General features: G+C 54.1%; 1 protein-coding gene across 1 annotated transcript in view; it reads left to right on the forward strand.

Moving 5' to 3' along the window:
• Positions 1-16,879, forward strand: part of ETV5 (ETS variant transcription factor 5) — a 34,112-nt gene extending 17,233 nt beyond the window's left edge. Inside the window, exons 7-12 of the mRNA XM_067538744.1 lie at positions 3,770-4,029; positions 6,634-6,696; positions 8,868-8,936; positions 9,279-9,448; positions 13,229-13,330; positions 14,808-16,879. Of these exons, the coding sequence (XP_067394845.1) occupies positions 3,770-4,029; positions 6,634-6,696; positions 8,868-8,936; positions 9,279-9,448; positions 13,229-13,330; positions 14,808-15,029 (886 nt within the window). The 3' untranslated portion in view covers positions 15,030-16,879. The remainder of the gene's footprint in view (positions 1-3,769; positions 4,030-6,633; positions 6,697-8,867; positions 8,937-9,278; positions 9,449-13,228; positions 13,331-14,807) is intronic.
• Positions 16,880-17,131: the final 252 nt, after the last annotated feature.

Here is a 17,131-nt window from a genome sequence, read left to right on the forward strand (position 1 = left end):
GTGGTTATTCCCTCCTGCGTGGGAACCGCTTGACGTTCATCCTTACTTGACCTCATTATTGTGTTGCTTCTATCGCACTTCTTCAGTTTGCTAGGGTTGTACAGTGTATTTTAACCATTGCCTCCCAAGTCCTTGTGAAGCTTCCCACTGCTGTGAGTCTGACACTGGGCAGCGTTGTCTCCACTCAATCCGTTGCAGAAGAGCACCATGACCTCCCACTCGGTTCTTTCAGCTTGATGCTGAATTTTAGCAGTTATTCTGCTTGACTCTTGCTGAGTTGTGTATCCATCTTGTTCCATCAATTTCACCCATCTCCAGTTTCCCAGGGAGAGCTATTTAGGATATATCTGCATATCCAGACTGGCTGCAGTGATGTAAACATGCAGAAAAAGCATCTTGGTTCAACCTCCTTTCAACAACCTTTTTGCTGTTTGCTCATGTCCCTTTCGTTAAGCTGGGGCTGCTAGAACCTCAGTAGGTAGGTCGCTCTAAAAGGCGGGATGGGTTTGTTGCCTAGTTCAAGGGTCAGGAAGTCTGCATCCTCATCTGTATTCCTTAGTCTGAGTTAGCCATGGCATTGATTTAGTCCCTCTGAAGTGCCACAAACGTGCATGGCAGAGAATTCTTTAATGAATGCTGAAATAGCGGGTGAGTGGAAAGAAAGGGGGATGGCTCGCTCACAAATGGAGCTCTCCTGTATATCTGTAGGTTTCCCTATTTCTGCCTCTGTAAACAGGAGCTTTGTCTTATGTCTCAGCTGTATGGAGGACCAGAGGACCAGGTAGGGGGGGTATAGTCAAATGAAGGTCAGTGCACAAAGTTGGACACACTTTATTTTGAGCAGGATGAGATGTGAAATGCTTCAGTAATCTGCACAAGTGGAAACCATGGGAATGTAAGTCAACACGGGACTTTAAAAGATGGGCCCACCTCCCTGGGTATTTCTGCTCTCCTTTCTCCCCTCGCTTCCCCCCACCCTCTCTAAAAAAGCCCTAGTGAATGGCACGAGCATCTGAGGTCGCCTTGCAGCCCCCAGGGCTGCGAGCTCCAGGTGACCTGAGAGTTATGCTTGGAGTATTGGCTCGTGCCCATCTGGAAGTGCCTCTTCCTGCAGAGGCCATACCACGGCAGTGCTAGAATTTCAGTCAGAAAGGTTAGAGGGACACCCATCGGAAGTGGAGTAATCCAGGCCCGTCAGCTGCAAGGATCTGGTTACAAAGACTCTGAATGCTCACGGGGCCTCTTGGCGCTTTGGAAAGGAAGTGAATGACAGAGGTCGCCTTTCAAGGTGCTGAGATGTTGAGGGGCTACTCAGTGGGAGGGGGCTGGGCAGGGTTCCTGTCCACATCTCTCTGAAGCCGCAACCCTCAGCCGCTGGAACATTACAAATGGAGAAGGATGCTTTCTGCACCCCGATCCTCCCCTGCGTACGGCAGCTCTGAGTTCGCTGACATGCCCTGCTGCCTGCGTGCAGTAGACAGCAAATTGCAACTCATGCATCCCACTGGCACACACCAGGGCACCTGAACCAGAGCATGGAGAAAGGATCCAGGGGGGGATTTGAGAGAATCCCCTTAACAATGAACCTGGGGCTCAGCAGCAAATCGCTTGGCCAGAGGTGCCTCAAATGGGCTGTGTGCTGTGAGGGCACAGGCCCAGTCTGGTCTCTGCTGCCTTGAGCATCTGTGAGAGCTCTGAAGCACACGTCCCTCCAGAGAGTTAAATGCTTAATCCCAGCCTCCGAGGCAGATTAGAGGCCGCTTGGCTCGCGCGGGTCGAATGGATTCAGCATTACGTAACTGCCCATTCCTCAGTGCCAGCAAAGGGGTGACCGCAAAGGAGCAGAACATCCTGGGGCTTCTCTCTCTCTCTCTCTCTCTCTCTCTCTGTCCCCTGATCATGGGGTCTCTTCCTCAGCCAGGGAGAGGGACGGGACTCCCTGGGGGCAGATACAAACCTCACTCACCCGCTGTAATCCGAGGACAAGGCCACCTGAGTGCCCTAGCCATGTCTGTGTGAATGTCCTCGATGCAGACAGGGCCTTGTTTCCCAACGGCTGGCAAGCGGGCTCTTGTTACACAAGTCTCGCCCAAGGACCAGTGGCAATGGCCTGGCCAAGGGGGACAGAATTGACTTGCTCCGAATGTCCCCCCACAAAGATGGTTGACATCCCTGAGAGACCATCACCTTTGTGGTCCACCAGGGTTTTTAATTAAACTACCCCAGGTGCCAGCTTGTGCCTAGGGGCGTGGACCCGTGGGAGTGAAGCAGGCTCTGCCTGGCAGGGCCTGCCCACCTCTCGTGCACAGCTCTTGACTTGGTCTGCACAAAACCTGCTGGAAGACTCTCTTCACCTGCTGGAGTCTGACATGGACTAAATTCTTCCGGGCCCATCTGGCAGCTGGTTTTGTCTTATCCTGAGTTGCTTGGTTGACAAGGGGCTGCAGAGACCCTGATTGTAAAGTTCACGCGGGGCTTGACTTCTTAACAGCACCCCATTCAAAAAGCCACCTGCTTTGTGGGATATCATCATGGTCCTGGCAATGCTGATGGCTTGGTCTGAGCCACATTGCTGCCACGATGAGCTAGCTTCGGGTGTGGAAAGCCACTTTCTGGGTGGTGGCAACGGTGGCTCTCCAAAGGAGGGAGTTCCTGGCCCACACCATCTACCCTGTCCTACAAGGAGAAGAGGGGACTGTGATGTCATCAGAGACTCCTCCCCACAGTGATGGTTGGAACTGAAACAAGCCTGTCATCCTGCCAACATCCTTCCCACAATGCTGCGTCCATCCCACGATATCCCTTATAAAGTCCACCCCACTTCTCATTTCATTTGCACCAGGATCCTGGACTAAGGGGACCCTGGATAAAAGGTTGGCTGAGTGAGAGTCATTGCAGGCCCTTGCCTGCCTCTCCCCTCTGTTACCGCATGCTCTGTCATTGGGGCATTCTGTGGAGGTGACGGGCTCGCTTTCTTGGGACAGCCTTTGCGTCCCACTCGGTCAGGAGCTGGCTGGAAGGGTCCCTGGGGGGAGTAGCTTGAGCTTTGGGAAGAATCGGGATGTGTTTTGCCCCCAGCACCATATAGATGTCCGTAGGGACCAAAAACCTTAGCATTTGGGGGGTTTCTACCTGTCTTGCCCTGGGGAGTGAGAAGATCAGGACTGAGAATCCTGCCAGGATAACTGCAGAGAAGCAAGGTTACAAGCTGTCCCTTGCCTCTCTTTAAAAGACCAGACCAAGCCCTGTCTTGGCCCAGGCCTGACCGGCAGAGGCAGCATGCTCCCAATCGCACGGGAAATCTCCAGTCTAACCTACCTCTCAAACTCAGTACTTCTCTGCCATGGGGTCTCTGCGGCGCCACCTGTAGGAGTTAGTTCCTGCCCCCAAATGGTTTCTGAGGGGCAGGCGGGGTGTGTGAACACCCCTGAGCCCTGCCTACTTCTGACCAGGGTATTAATGCCCTCTCCATCCATTCTATAGGGCTCCCGGCTCGGTACTCAGGGCAGGAGGGGAACCAGGCCAGTCCCTGTCTCTGAGCTGCAGCTGGTTAGCTCAGGGCTGCAGCTCAGCCTCCGTTTCAGAGGGCGAGTGTGTTGGACACCTGCAATCCTGTTAATGGCCGCTGGTGGGGAAGGAAAGGGGGCTAGGTATTGAACTCCCAGCGGGGTAATGGGCGTGGGAAGGTCCCCGCAGGGCTGCCTGCTCAACAGAGCTGGAGATATATGGTTTCAGCATACGGTAACGCCCCTCTCTTTTTCTCCCCAAGGTTTCAGAGACAGCTGTCTGAACCCTGCCACCCTTTCCCTCCTCAGCCAGGGCTTCCTGGAGACAGCCGCCCAGCCTACCACAGGCAGATGTCCGAGCCGATAGTCCCTGCCGTGCCACACCCTCCTCAGGGATTCAAACAAGAGTACCATGATCCCCTCTACGAGCACGGGATTCCTGGCATCCCAGGGCCCCCGGGGCACGGATACCAGTCTCCAATGGGCATTAAGCAAGAGCCTCAGGATTACTGCATTGATTCAGGTTGGTATGGAATTGGATCTCCAGCTCTGTAAATGCCGCCGAAAGGTTTAGCCAGGACACTGCCACGGTGCCGTTGCTGCGGCATCCCTCGGGCGTAGGTCCCCAAGCCCCTGGCCTTCATGAAGGCCGTGGAACACTCTAGTCTGCGGATTAGACCCACTTGGGTCTTGCGGACAGCTGGGGGGGAGATGCATGGAGAAGCGATTTCCTACCAGCCTGCTCGTGTGTGCCCTAAGCTGGAGCAGGCCATGTTGTGCCCTTTCCCTCCGACGGGTGACTTCCAGGCACAGCGAGGGACTGATGGGGAAGGGAACTGCAGTGTTCACATGCAGCAGCTCCTGGCTTTCTCCTGCCTCCAAAGGGCCCCTGCTGGCCGTAGCTTCGTGAGCAGGCTTGGATGTGGAGCTGTGGAAGGAAGTAACCTCGCACCCTGGGCACAGCAGCCCTTCCACAAACGGCTGGGGTGGTGCCTTCCAGCTGATTCACCCGCGCCCCGGCTAGAGCTGGGCTGTTTTCTCTCCCCATCAGCCACCCAGCACCAGAGTGCTGTGCAGATCTGCCATGCTAGGAGAGCAACGTAGCTGCGGTTAGCCCACCTGCCTCTCCTGAGGTTTAGCTGGCAGCTTCCTGCCAGGCGTCTTGATGATGTTGCATTGAAGCAGTGGCCTGTGAGACCCGGGCACTTCCCTCCGAGGGTGCAGGGAAAGCACGTCCCGTGTGCTGATGTTTAACTGAGTTAGCATGGCAGATTATTTTCTTCTATAAAGAACAAGAATTAGGCGCTCAACAGATGTTGCTGTACCTAAGCTTCAGTAATCGGCACAGCATTCCTGTGCCGCACCGCCGACCGAGTGCACAGCTGCTGCTCTTCCCCGCCTCCCCTTAGATCACAGGGGCAGCAGTTATTGGGGGGGAGGAGTGGACAAAGGTTATCAGAGCACACAGCAGAGTCAGGTGGGCTGGGGCTAAGCTCTCCCCTCCCCCCCTGTGGCCCCAGGTGGCTGACTGTGTTGACCAATTGTGTGATTTCTGCTGGCTACTGACCGTGCGGGGCCCAGCTACACAACGGAAAATCCTCTAATCGCCTTAGGCCTAAAAATACGGTGACCTCTCAAAGGCAGGATTGAATGCAGTCGTCAGCAACAAAATGGAGCAGATGTGGGGGGGAGGGGCGGGAATCTAAAGTTTTTAAAGGACTCCTGTTATCTTTCACTTTCCTCCCTTCTCGTATCACCTGAGCTATATGGGAGAAGATAAAAAATTATGCTTGGTCTTGTTTGAGACTATCTACTAAGGTGGATTTTTGAAACAGACCTTTCCCTATTGAATGTCTCCAAGTCTACTTTGCACGTCAATTTGGATATCCTTTTACAAAGCAGGAAGGATCCTGCATTTTGTGTTAACGTCTCCCTGCTCATTTTGAGACTAGCTGCCATTGCAAGGAGATGGAGGGGACGTGCCATGTAGGGAGATCAGAAGAGGTGATTTATCAGACCTCCAGGATTAATACGCAGTACCTGCATTTGCAGTATAATACTGATGTCCACAAATTCAGGACACCTCAACTTAGTCTCTGATTTATCTTTAATGTTTAATCTAAGGTGGTAAATAGTCACATGGGCTAGGAATAGTTCAGAGCTAAGAGCTGGTCTGTTTTCCAAGGCTTTTCATTTCCTAGATGAGGGGAAATTCTCTTTCAGAGAAGTCTGCAAGTCAAAGCGAACATGAGTGAACGATCAATCTTTCGAGCATTTTCTGAAATCTTGTGATGGGGGCACTCACCTTGTGAGGGCCGCCTGCTGCTGCGTGCGTGCGTTACTGCAGTCCTTTTCTAGCTCCCCGCCCCCCCCCCCCCCCCCCCCAGTAGGTTATTGACCTCGCCTGACAGGTCTTCAGAGGCTCATCCCTCCAGTCGGGTCATACAGTCAAAATTGAACCCCTTCCAGGGTAGCAAAAGTGCAGCAAAATTCTGCCTGCCCTCACCTGGGTCTTCAGCCCCAGCTCTGGGCCTTTTAAACTCGGTCTTCCAAATGACCTCTGTCTCCACTGTGGGGTTTACACCACTTTTCAGATGGGAGAACCTGGGCCACCTACTGCTCTAGGTGCCAGCCCTGGGACCCTACAACCAGCAGCCACACATAGTCCCGGCTGGGCACGGCCCCACCCCTCTGGTCCCGGAGGGGCCTTTTATCAGCTCATGCTGGGCTCTGGCTGTTTCCGTGAGGCCTCTCTAGGCAGGCCTGTGGGAGCCCCCCTCCACTGCTCCTGGCCTGGGTGGACGCGGTAGGGGCAGGCCCTGCCATAGCATGCCAGGAAGGCCAGGCGCGTCCCATCACGTCATCACGATAGAATTGCATGCAGGGCTCACTGCATGGTGGGGCTGCCGCTTGCGTGATCTCGGGGGGGTTTCCTGCTCATGTGGCACCGATGACCCCACAGTGGCTGCAGGGTGGCAGGTACATGGCACCCCGAAGGGTGTCCCCTGGGTCCTGGAAGGACGCTCTGACCCATGCAAGGCTGTCTTGCCACGCTGTGTCTGCTATGAGTCAGCTAGACGCTGCCTAGTTTGGCACGGGGCTAACTCGACCATTGTCTCAATTGCAGAAGTGCCTACCTGCCAGTCGTCATACATGAGAGGAGCAGGCTACTTCCCCGCCGGCCAGGAGGGTGAGTGTGTTCGTGTGAACGTGAGGCACGGGCTCATTATTGGGTTGTGGCAGCTGCTGACATACACAGGGCCCTGACAAGAGTGTCCCTTGACTGCTGCTGCGATAACAAAGCCACTGCTGCTTTAGAAGGAGGAGAGGCCTACGAACCAGGCCAGGATGTTAGCGTGACTTTCCCTGGTTCTGGTACCCGCCCCGACTCCAGGGGCACTTTCCCCGTGCCCAGCGGGAGCAACATGGACTCAGTAAAAGCACACGTGCCCCCTCCCTTCCTGTCACACCCGCTGGCTGATCGCTTTCTTCTGGCATGCACTTTCCCTTCCGATTCCTGCAGCCTGGGGCATGGCGGGAGGGAGACAAGACAGCGCGACGCTCTAAGCAGCACTGATTTGAGTTCCTGGGTGCAGAGCTTTGTGTGTCTGCGATATCCTCGCCTGACACTGCAGCTCCCGCCCAGCAGTGCTACCGGCTGAGTGCCCCAGGGTGCAATGAAGGCAGACCAAGTCTCAGCAAGAGGAGCCTTTCTCGTGGCTGGCTGTCGGACAGCACCGCTCTGTTCGGAGCGCAGCACAGCTGCAGTAAGCTGTCACCAAGCAGCTGCTAAATTACTCCAGCGTCAACTGGCCGCTGCAGCAAGCAAAGAAAGAAGGGATGGTCCCTGTCCCTGTCGCAGCTAGGGGCGAGCGGAGCACGCTGCTACAGAAACGTTGTCGGCGAGGGCCTTGGCTGCTTGCTGGAGAGCGGGACCATCGTATCCTTGTTCGGTGCCGTTCTCTTCTCCAGAGCAGCCGGGTTTATTTAGAAGGGCTTGTTAATCTAAGCCGTTAGGCCAACTTGGCAGCCCTTTCCCATCGTCCTGACATCATTAGCTTCCTTTCTGTACCAGTGTGGCTCCAGAACCCCCATGTAAGCAGGTGGAGACGCAAGCCGGCATCACTGATTAGAGATCCAATCTGCCCTTTACCAGGCCCTCTATCCTTCCGTGCGACTGTTGAGACTCCCATTTACCACAGAGTGAGTTCTTCCTTCCTTCCTGCCCTGCTCTGGGGTGTATTAGACCGGGGTCCCGGCTGCTGCGTGCGATGCAGCTGCTAATACTAGTGCCTCTCCATTTCAACCGACACCTCACCTGAGCTAACAGACCCTCCGAGCCGTGTGAGAGAGCAAGTGGAAACCGCATTGCCTCGCTCACCGCACACCTCGAAAGCCGCCCACTTGGCGTGCGCCCAGCTGGCGCGGGAGCGAGGCGCTGTCCCCTCTAATCCAGGATAACGTGCCCGATATAGACAGTAAGAAGGTTTTCAGTGACTGTAGCCATCTCGGGTGGGGGGGAGGAGCAATCTGAACGGTATTCAGCCAGGAGAGAGGCTTTCGGCTAGCAATCTGAACTAGTCTAGAGACTTTGTCTTCTGAATGCTGAGCCACTGCACTAAACGGTGCAGCAGTGGGACCGGGCTCCTGTGTTCCTCTTGCAAGTGATGAAACATGCTGACTTTCTAAAGTTTGGGAAATGCCTGGCCTCCAGGTGAAGGGGAGGGAACGGTCCGTGGTCCAGATCTGCCCATAGACCTGTAGAGCTGAGCGTTGGATAAACCCATCCAAAAGGCAGGGGTGAAGGAGTCAGTCCAATTGGGGATGTGGTTTTTACAGGTTCTAACTCTTCTGGTGTTGCCGCTGCTTGCCCTGGCCTAAATGTGCGGTGTTGCTTGTAGCCTGGAGTCCAGCCAAGGCTGCGTTTGTGGCTGTGGTGCTCTAGTAGCAGGGACTTCTCTGGGATCAACAGGGTCTTCCGTGCATTCTTAGGGGCCGCGTGAAAGTCTGATGAATGTGCCTGTTTTGCTGAGCTGGCTGGCGGACGGTCGGCGTTTATGAATGCTGCTGGCTGCCCATCCCAGCAGGGTGGAGGGGAACCTCCTAGAGTGCGGAGATCTTGATTCATGCAAGGCAAATTTTGGTTTTCTGAGAAACTGGATAAGATGGGCCTTAAATAAAGCCACTCTCTTTAAGCAAAGGCGGTAGCTGGCAGGTGCCCAGGAGCTTTCTGATCTAGGGCTGGCTTGGCTCAATGGCACAACCCGCTAATCACACCTCTGCACCCCTGTCACATATGTTTCAATGTTGGTCATCCTTCCGGTCCAGACTGCGGCGCTAACTGGCGTGCTTTCCTCCTAGGGTTTGCCTATGAAAAGGATGCCCGGTTGTACTTCGATGACACATGTGTGGTGCCAGAGAGGCTGGAAGGTAAAACACCGGCTTTTAATGCCACAGGGTGGGCAGGGCAGGCCATGGAGATGCTTAATAGCGTTTCCACAGCCCAGCTCCTCCTACAAAAGCAGGGTAAGACACCCAAGCCAGTGGCCAAAAGGCCTCAGAGCTGGGCTCTGTTGCCAGGTCCCTCTCTCCATCTGAGACACGGCAGCACGGTGACATCCTATGGCAGCCTCATCCCAGGGCTAGCGACCAGCCAGGCTGGCCATGCATGCAGGGGAAGGCCGGCCGAGCACGAGCTGGGGACCCGGGGGTGAGCCGGGGGCCCTGCGGCGCTGGGAGTGGGCAATCTAACATGTCTCTCCTCGCATGCAGGGAAAGTAAAGCAGGAGCCCACCATGTATCGGGAGGGGCCTCCCTACCAGAGACGAGGATCACTGCAGCTCTGGCAGTTCCTGGTCACGCTCCTGGATGACCCGGCCAACGCCCACTTCATTGCCTGGACAGGCAGGGGCATGGAGTTCAAGCTGATCGAACCCGAAGAGGTAGGGGTCCCGCTGCGCTGCTGGCTTGTTTCCTACCTGAAATCTCTGTTCTCAGCCTGGTGTCCGAGGCATTGCCGCGGTGCGGTGGGGGGTGAACAACGCGGGGGGCTTTGAGTCTAGTGGGGTTCAATCCTTTATTGGAAATGAATGGCTAGCCAGGGGTCTCTGGTTTCTGCCCCTCTGCTTCCACTGGAGGCTGGTTCCTGACTGGCATGCCAAGAGGGTAGGAGTCCATCTTGGCTGGGGGCGTGGAGTGGACCGGGGCTTCTGGATCCCCAGAGGGGAAACCCACGGCCCTGTGGGCGCTATCGAACGGGGGCTGTATACAGCAGCTTTGCAGCCCCTGAAGGGAGGCTGAGCGAGGCAGATGGAGGTCTTGGGATGGCAGAGGAGAAAGTCTGTAACCTCCTTGTTAGCTGCTTGGGCAGTGGTTTGCACTCTGGGGCCCTGGCTGGGTCCCCTGGGCACTCCAGCCTTGCTCACAGCAGTGCCAGTTCTTGCCCAGCGCTGGAGGAGGTCTGAGACTCTGGCTAACCTAGGACGGGGGGGAGAGGGGTGCCTCGATTGCTACAGCAGAAACATCCAGCAGTGAGAGAGTTAACTGATATTTAGACTGTCCTCTCTAGGTTTCAGGGTCAACATAGGGCCCTCCTGAGGTGAGAGAAGCAGCTCGCACCTTTCAGAGCTGCCTGCAGCCTCTGCCATGCTTGTTGCCGATGGTGAAGGGAGTGTGTTTTCTCTTTGGTTACCTGGGACTGTTTTATGCCAGCTCCAAGGCCCAGAATTGTTTTCAGATAGACGCGCGGATTCTGGAGCAGTATTCTGCAGCCGGGAATGACAGGCAATCACGCACGCAGTGGCTGTGATGCACGTGGGTGGCGTGGTCTGTAGCTTTTACATCCAGTCTGCTTTGAGTCGTCTTCAAGACGTGCAACGTCAGCAGGCTTTCTCCACTCAGAAAACCGGAGCAAGTAACCTGCAGCTTCCACCCCCAGTTCCTGTCTCAGATGCTGAAAAGCAGAAATAGCATGTGGAAACGAGTCCCTCCCCCTTCCCTGCCCTCCCTCCCCGAACAGCTGGGAAGCTACAATATGGCCGTTTTGCCTGCAAGTGCAAAGATGTAATTGTGGGGTTGCTGTCATGATGCCCGGGTCACATAAGCTGTGCCCATGCTCCAGCCTGCTCTGTTTCCTCCTCTTAGGGACCCATACTCCCACTGGCAGTGCCGGCTCTTTGCCCAGGGCTGGGACGCGCATGTTGCCTTTGGAAGAGCGTCCGCTCTCTTGGAAACCAGCCTGTCTCCTCTGCAGCTCCTTGTTTGTCCTTCACCCCGAGGAGCCCGTTGCTTGGTGACCGCTTCCCGGGGCTGGCCCACAGGGAGAACAGCTGCGGGAGAACCAGGGTAGAGCTTAGGCCAAGCCTGTTGTCGAATCTTCTCCCGCCTGTACCACAGCCCAAGGGGAACATGCTGAATAGATGGCACAAGACAGGTCTCCATGCGTCCTGCTATACCAGAGCCCAGGACTCCTCGCTACCCATCTGCCAGCCAGCAGCCCTTGGTGCTTGTCTGTCTGCGTCTCCCTTGCTGTCTCAGCCGGCTCACGCGCTATCCCTGGGAGCTCCATGAGAATCATTCCTTCCCTTTTACTCTAGCACGTTGCCTTCCCAGGCCACGCAGCCCTGGGCTTCGTTTGGCTGGACCCAGCGCAGCCCAACTGCTTGCCAGCTGCATGGGACACCCAGCAGGGTCCGTGAGGTTCCCGCTGTCACTCTTGGCTGTGACCTGGCAGTCCCAAGAAGGCACTGGGCTTCTTAAATAACCCCCTGGAATCATTGCAAGGCGTATCAGGGCAAGTTTGCAGGGTGACGCAGAGGAAGAAGCAGTTTAAGTAATTGAAACCAGCTGCATAATGGAGTGGTGCATTGTGGGTAATTATCCATAATATCTATTGCGCCGTGCATGGAAATTGTGGTTTTCAAACGGCTTTTTTGGCAGGCCCCCTAATCAAGTGGCTTTGATTGTCTTCCAGTTTAGCACCCTCTGAACATTGACAGGCTCCTCTACAATCTGGAAATGCTTTCGCCATGAATCTGCGTTTATTGCCTTTGTGGGGGAGGATGGTGTTAATGGGGGGAGGGGAATGCAAGTGGGGGGTGTTGAACACGTGGCAAAAAACTGCCGCAGCGCCAGGAGAAATGGTCCCTGGGGCCATGCAGCCCTCTCCTTTCAGAAGAGAAATGGCAGGAGGCTGGAAATCTCTCCCGGCCCACAGCATGTTAGGTAGGGAAGCCAAGATCTCTTCTGTTGACATGCTGCCTGGCCCATGCGCTCTGGGAGCGATCCCCGGCCAAGACCCAGCTAGCAGCGAGTGGGCACTGAAGGGCTCTCCAGTGGGCAGCTGTGAGACGGAGGCGCTCTTCGCGGCCCCCTCCGGCAGCAGAGTGCCGGTCGTGGGAGATGATTCGGTAACCATAGCTACGGGGCTGCCTGGAAGCCAGGCGTACAAACGCGCTCTTGTTGCATGCGTAAGTGATGGCAGGAGCAGCCTGGGAGCAAACGTGCAGCGTGCTCTAGACATGCTCACAAAATGAAGCGCCGCTGCTGTCCTGCTGCTGCTGGGTAGCATCTTATGGCTTTCACTATACCAGGAAAGGCCAATGCGGGGGAAGGGCTGGGGGGGAGGGGAATGTTACTTTCCACAGGCCTGGCTTGTGATGCTAAGCCCATGCGCCGTTCTGATTCATTAGGCTTGGGCATACCTTTGCCCTGCCTTTACACAGCTGATGAGGAATCCAGTTCCACCCCCCGCTAGCCATTTCACTCCTGCCGTAACGAGACATTCTGCAGCCAGTTTCTCACACCCTCGCAGGGTGAGTGGCGGACTAGAAAGGGCCCCGCCCCCACATGAAAATTTGCAAGGGGAATTTAGCTGCCCTGCCAGTGGCTGTTGCTGTTTGAGCTGCTCTGCGTTCAAATCGGTTTGCTGCCTCAGACCTCTGCATGCGCTGTGATGATGCCACAGGTGGGATGCGGTTGGACTTAGTGCACTTAGTGCTAGGAAATCACATTAATCTCTCTCCGAGGGGATAATGGTGCTGTGTGGGGCTTATTGCCCATTCCAAAAGTCCCCAGGGAAGGGGCGGATTGGTTGGCAGAAGCCTTATGTCATCAGATCCCTGCTCCCAAAGGGAACGGAAATGAGCGAATCTCTCCAGACTGCTCCAGAATCTGCTTAAAAACGACCGGGTTCTCTTGCAGCCCATTAGCAGCTCCCGGGTGCATCTGCCTCTCTCTCGGTTTTCTGAGAGGGCTGCTCTAGTAATTCCTTATTGACTGCAACAGAAACCACAGAGCTTAGCTGCAGTGTGCTAATGGCTATCGGTCGATAACCCAGGGGGGTGGGGGGAAGTCACTGCCCAGCTGGGCGCTGGGTGGCTCCGGGGGTGGGTAATGGGGTACGGAGGCAGTTTTGTCACAGGATTGAGTCCAGCTCAGGTAGGCAGCAACTGCCATTGCGGCCATCGTCTGGCTGCTCGGTGACACACGAGCAGTTACTTGGCCCTGTTTCTCATAGAAGTGTGAGCACGCAGCACACCATGCGTGGTGCAAGGACTGAATGGTCCAGGTGCCGGCTGTGCGTGGCTGGTGCCTGGGTTTGTACCGGGGGAGGGATCTGGTCACAAAGGCTCTTGGGAACGCTTCTCAGTAGCGCTAACCTTTGGCAAAGCCATTCGAGCTACCCTGCTCCAGCTCTTCATGCCTGTTTCCTCCCTCTTCAGGTAGCTCGACGCTGGGGAATCCAGAAGAACCGACCGGCCATGAACTATGACAAGCTCAGCCGCTCTTTGCGCTACTACTATGAAAAGGGCATCATGCAAAAGGCAAGTAGGTCATGGCTCCCTGTCAACGGCAAGCCAGAGGCCTGAGATTGAAGGGCGGTGAGGAGACGGGGACCGGCTGCAGTGGCAGGACAGAGAGTGGGACGCCTATGGCTAGTCAGATTCAGAGTAGGTCCCCTCACTCCTGAGAGGCAGCAGACCCTTTCAAGAGGGGGAGCCTGGTCCCAGGGCTTCTCTCGCTCTGGGAACGGACACTTGGAGGAGGGAAGCGACTCCACCAAAACAAGGCAGCAAGAAGCCATGACGGTGCCGAGATGTCACCTGGTCTGTGGCAGGGCTGTTAGAGGAGAGATGGGGGGAACCAATTTAATAGGGTCTGAAAAGTCTCCTGGGCTAACTGAAGATGCAGCATTACGGAAACAGAACGCCAAGCAGCCAAGTGCTAGGTAACCTGTCTTATGACATGTGGCTGATGCTTCCGGGGAAATGAAGGGTACAGAGCTGTTATCAAGTGAGCCATCCCATCATCCGCTTCTGGCAGTTGGAGACTTAGGACACCCAGAGCCCGGGATTGCATCCCTGACCATCTTGGCTCCTAGTCATTGAACTCCATGAATTTGTCCAATTCTTTTGTGAACCCAGTTATAGTCTTGGCCTTCACAACTTCCCCTGACAACGAGTTCCACAGGTTGACTGAGTGTCATATGAAGAAGTACTTGCTGCCTCTTCTCTTCATTGGGTGACCCCCTGGTTCTTGTGTTATGTGAAGGGGTAAATAACACTCCTTTTTCTCCATGCCATTCATGATTTCATAGACCTCTATCATATCCCCCCTAGTCATCTCTTCTCCAAGATGAAAAAGTCTTTTTAATCTCTCCTCTTTTTTATGTATAGTTGGGATTATGTTTTCCAGTGTGCATCAGCTTTGTATTTATCAACATTGAATTTCATCTGCCATTTTCTTGCCCAGTCACCCAGTTTTGTGAGATCCCTGTGTAACTCTTTACAGTCTGCTTTGGACTTAACTATCTTGAGTAATTTTGTATCGTCTGCAAATTTTGCCAACTCACCATTTACTCCTTTTTCCAGATCATGTATGAATATGTTGAACAGCACTGGACCCTGTACAGATCCCTTAGGAACACCACTATTTACCTCTCTGAAAGTCGTCTGGGGAATTTAGGCACATCTTCCATTCAAACATAATGGAAGGTACATGTCCAAATTTCCTAGACGTCTCTTGAAAAACCTCACTCAACACATACACAATTCCTCCTCCACACCCCTTTCTATTCTTTGCACCCCTATCCTTACGGGCATTTGATAGCCCACCGAGATGACCCATCAGTTGGAGTTTTGTGCCTTCAGCTCCTAGTTCTGCGTTGTTCCTCCTGTTATGGATAGGGTTTGTGAAGTGTAGCGCACACAGTCTTCACACATATAGGAGCCAAATACTATGGAGCGTGCTGTAGCCTCCCAGTTCTCCCATCCTAACACAGGCGTTTGTCTCTGCTTTCAGGTGGCTGGTGAGCGGTATGTCTATAAATTTGTCTGCGACCCTGATGCCCTCTTCTCCATGGCTTACCCGGACAATCAGCGCCCATTCTTGAAAGCCGAGCCCGACTGCCATGTGACTGAAGACGACACCTTGCCTCTGACGCATTTCGAAGACAGCCCTGCTTACCTCCTGGAGATGGATCACTGCAGCAACCTCTCCTATGCAGAGGGCTTTGCTTACTGACTGGCTGAGCAGCTGAACGCTACTAGCGCGCTAGGAAGTCCAGTTTGGGCAAATAAGGGCAATGGCTTGGGAAGGATGTTTGGACTTTGTAAGCATGATTTGGCGGAGCCTACAACGTACGTTCAGTGGCCCCACTGAAGACCGAATCTGATAGCTTCAGGACGAGGAGTAGGTCTGCCAAAGGCTGCCACCACGAAGAGATTTTTGGTGTCTTTGTTCCAGGCCACATTGCTGGGGACGTCCGTGGGAGGTGTCGCCATTGCTCCCCATAGCCCCCTGGAACTTGGCTAGCCAGTGGGACTGTACAGCACATTGTCACGACAATCTGCTTTGCATCAATCACAATACTTGTAGCTGCCTTGTGTGTTGGAAAGGGCTTCGTTTTGCACAGACAAGGGATTGGTGGGGTGGGGTGGGGTGGGGGGGCAATGCAAACTAGTCTGAAAGGTTTAGGCTTAAAGTGTGGTGCTTGGCATATCAGGACTGACAGCACTCTGGGTCTCGAATGCATGGCTCCCCAGTCTGACCTGAGGACCCCTCGTTTCCTCGCTAAGCAAAAACAAACCCCACTGGACAGCTCCCCTGACTCCTGATCCAGTTCTCTGGAACCGTGGGTTCCTGATCTCCCCTGGAGTCCTTCATCTCCTCCCTGTTCAGTGCTGCGGGGGGACGGCTTTAATTGCAGGGGGAGTATGGCAGGGTGTTTTTTTTCCCCCCATGTTTTGGGGAAAGGTTTATAAACCAATTTTTGTAGTATTTTGTATTTTAAGGTGAAGCTGCTGTTTGCAAGCCCTGCTGTTCCCTGCGGCAGCACCAATGCTTTGAGGACACTGTACCCCATGCAGCGATTTCACCCCCAGCCACGCCTGTTAGCGTCCGCTTTGTGCCCTCTGCATCGGGCACCTACTGGAACAGCTGCAGCTGCGTGTTGTACGTTTTGGAGTGTGCTTCTGCAAGGCAGCAGGGACCCACTGTGGGGTCCTAGGTGTACAGCTCCCTCCTTTCACAGGCGTGCGCTCTGGGAATTGTGTGTATATAATACATGAATATCCCACTGGGTTAACTCTCCCGGGTGCAGCAGCGTGTGACCCTGTAGCATGGCTGCCACGTTACTCCTGAACTACCTATTCCGCTCCATTTCATTGCTCAAATTCTACCCCTCTATGGCACTCACAGGATTTGAGACTGTGTGTGAAACATACAAATAATGTTCAGCTTAATTTCCATGTCGCCCTTCCCTCTTCAGTGTGTTTAGTCTGATCTGCATATTTAATGAAAGATGGCTTTTTAAGAATTAGGCTATAATGACCTGGGTGGAGGAGGAGTTCAGGGATGTCTCACCATAAACAAAACCTCTCTGGTTCACCTAAATCCCACACCCTCATGCAGTTACAGCTTTCTGACTTACCCCATGTACCTCTCCCATATACTATACCTATATGCATATTTCCCCCCAACTATCTATACGTTTTTGTTGTAAATGTTGTATAGGATTTTTTTTTTTCCTTCTTAGTTAACCTGGTTTGGGGTTTGTTGACTGAGTCATTACTTTTTTTGGAAAGTATGAAGATTAACTCTTTGTAGACTGTTACTCTCCCCATGATGTATAAAATGGCCTGTACAGTCATGAAATGTGGGGTGCGAGCATGGTTCTTGCACCCCCCCCGGTCAGACTCCTGCATTGAGGGGGAGGGATGTTTGCTTTTATTCAGTGTGGAAAGTCTACAGTGCAGAAGGGTTGATCTGAGGGTTGATTTGAAATAACCTTTCCTTGAGCAGGGCTGTGTATCTCCTGCAAAGCTGCGTTACATTCTGTACTGTGTACAATAAAGGATTTTGCTTTCCATTCACTCTCAGCTGACATTGCCTTTCTTCCTCGTTCGTTTCGGGGTGTGTTTTCTGTGTCCTGAATATAGCACTTGGGGAAGGCTTTTCCGACTAGCCTCCGGATCTTTGTGCAGGGATCACATCATCTACGCCAGGCTGGGTGGTCATGCTGGGCTGATTCTCTTTGCTGATAGGGCCTATGAAAGCCCTTCCATTGAGTGGGGGGAGAGTGTTTGAGTACCTGGTGGTCAGACCCAGGGAGGACACGCCTACAT

The sequence above is a fragment of the Emydura macquarii genome, unplaced genomic scaffold, assembly GCF_026122565.2.
Source record: "Emydura macquarii macquarii isolate MOO-44397 ecotype Brisbane River unplaced genomic scaffold, CSIRO-AGI_Emac_v2 contig_499, whole genome shotgun sequence".
NCBI classification, from domain to species: domain Eukaryota; kingdom Metazoa; phylum Chordata; order Testudines; family Chelidae; genus Emydura; species Emydura macquarii.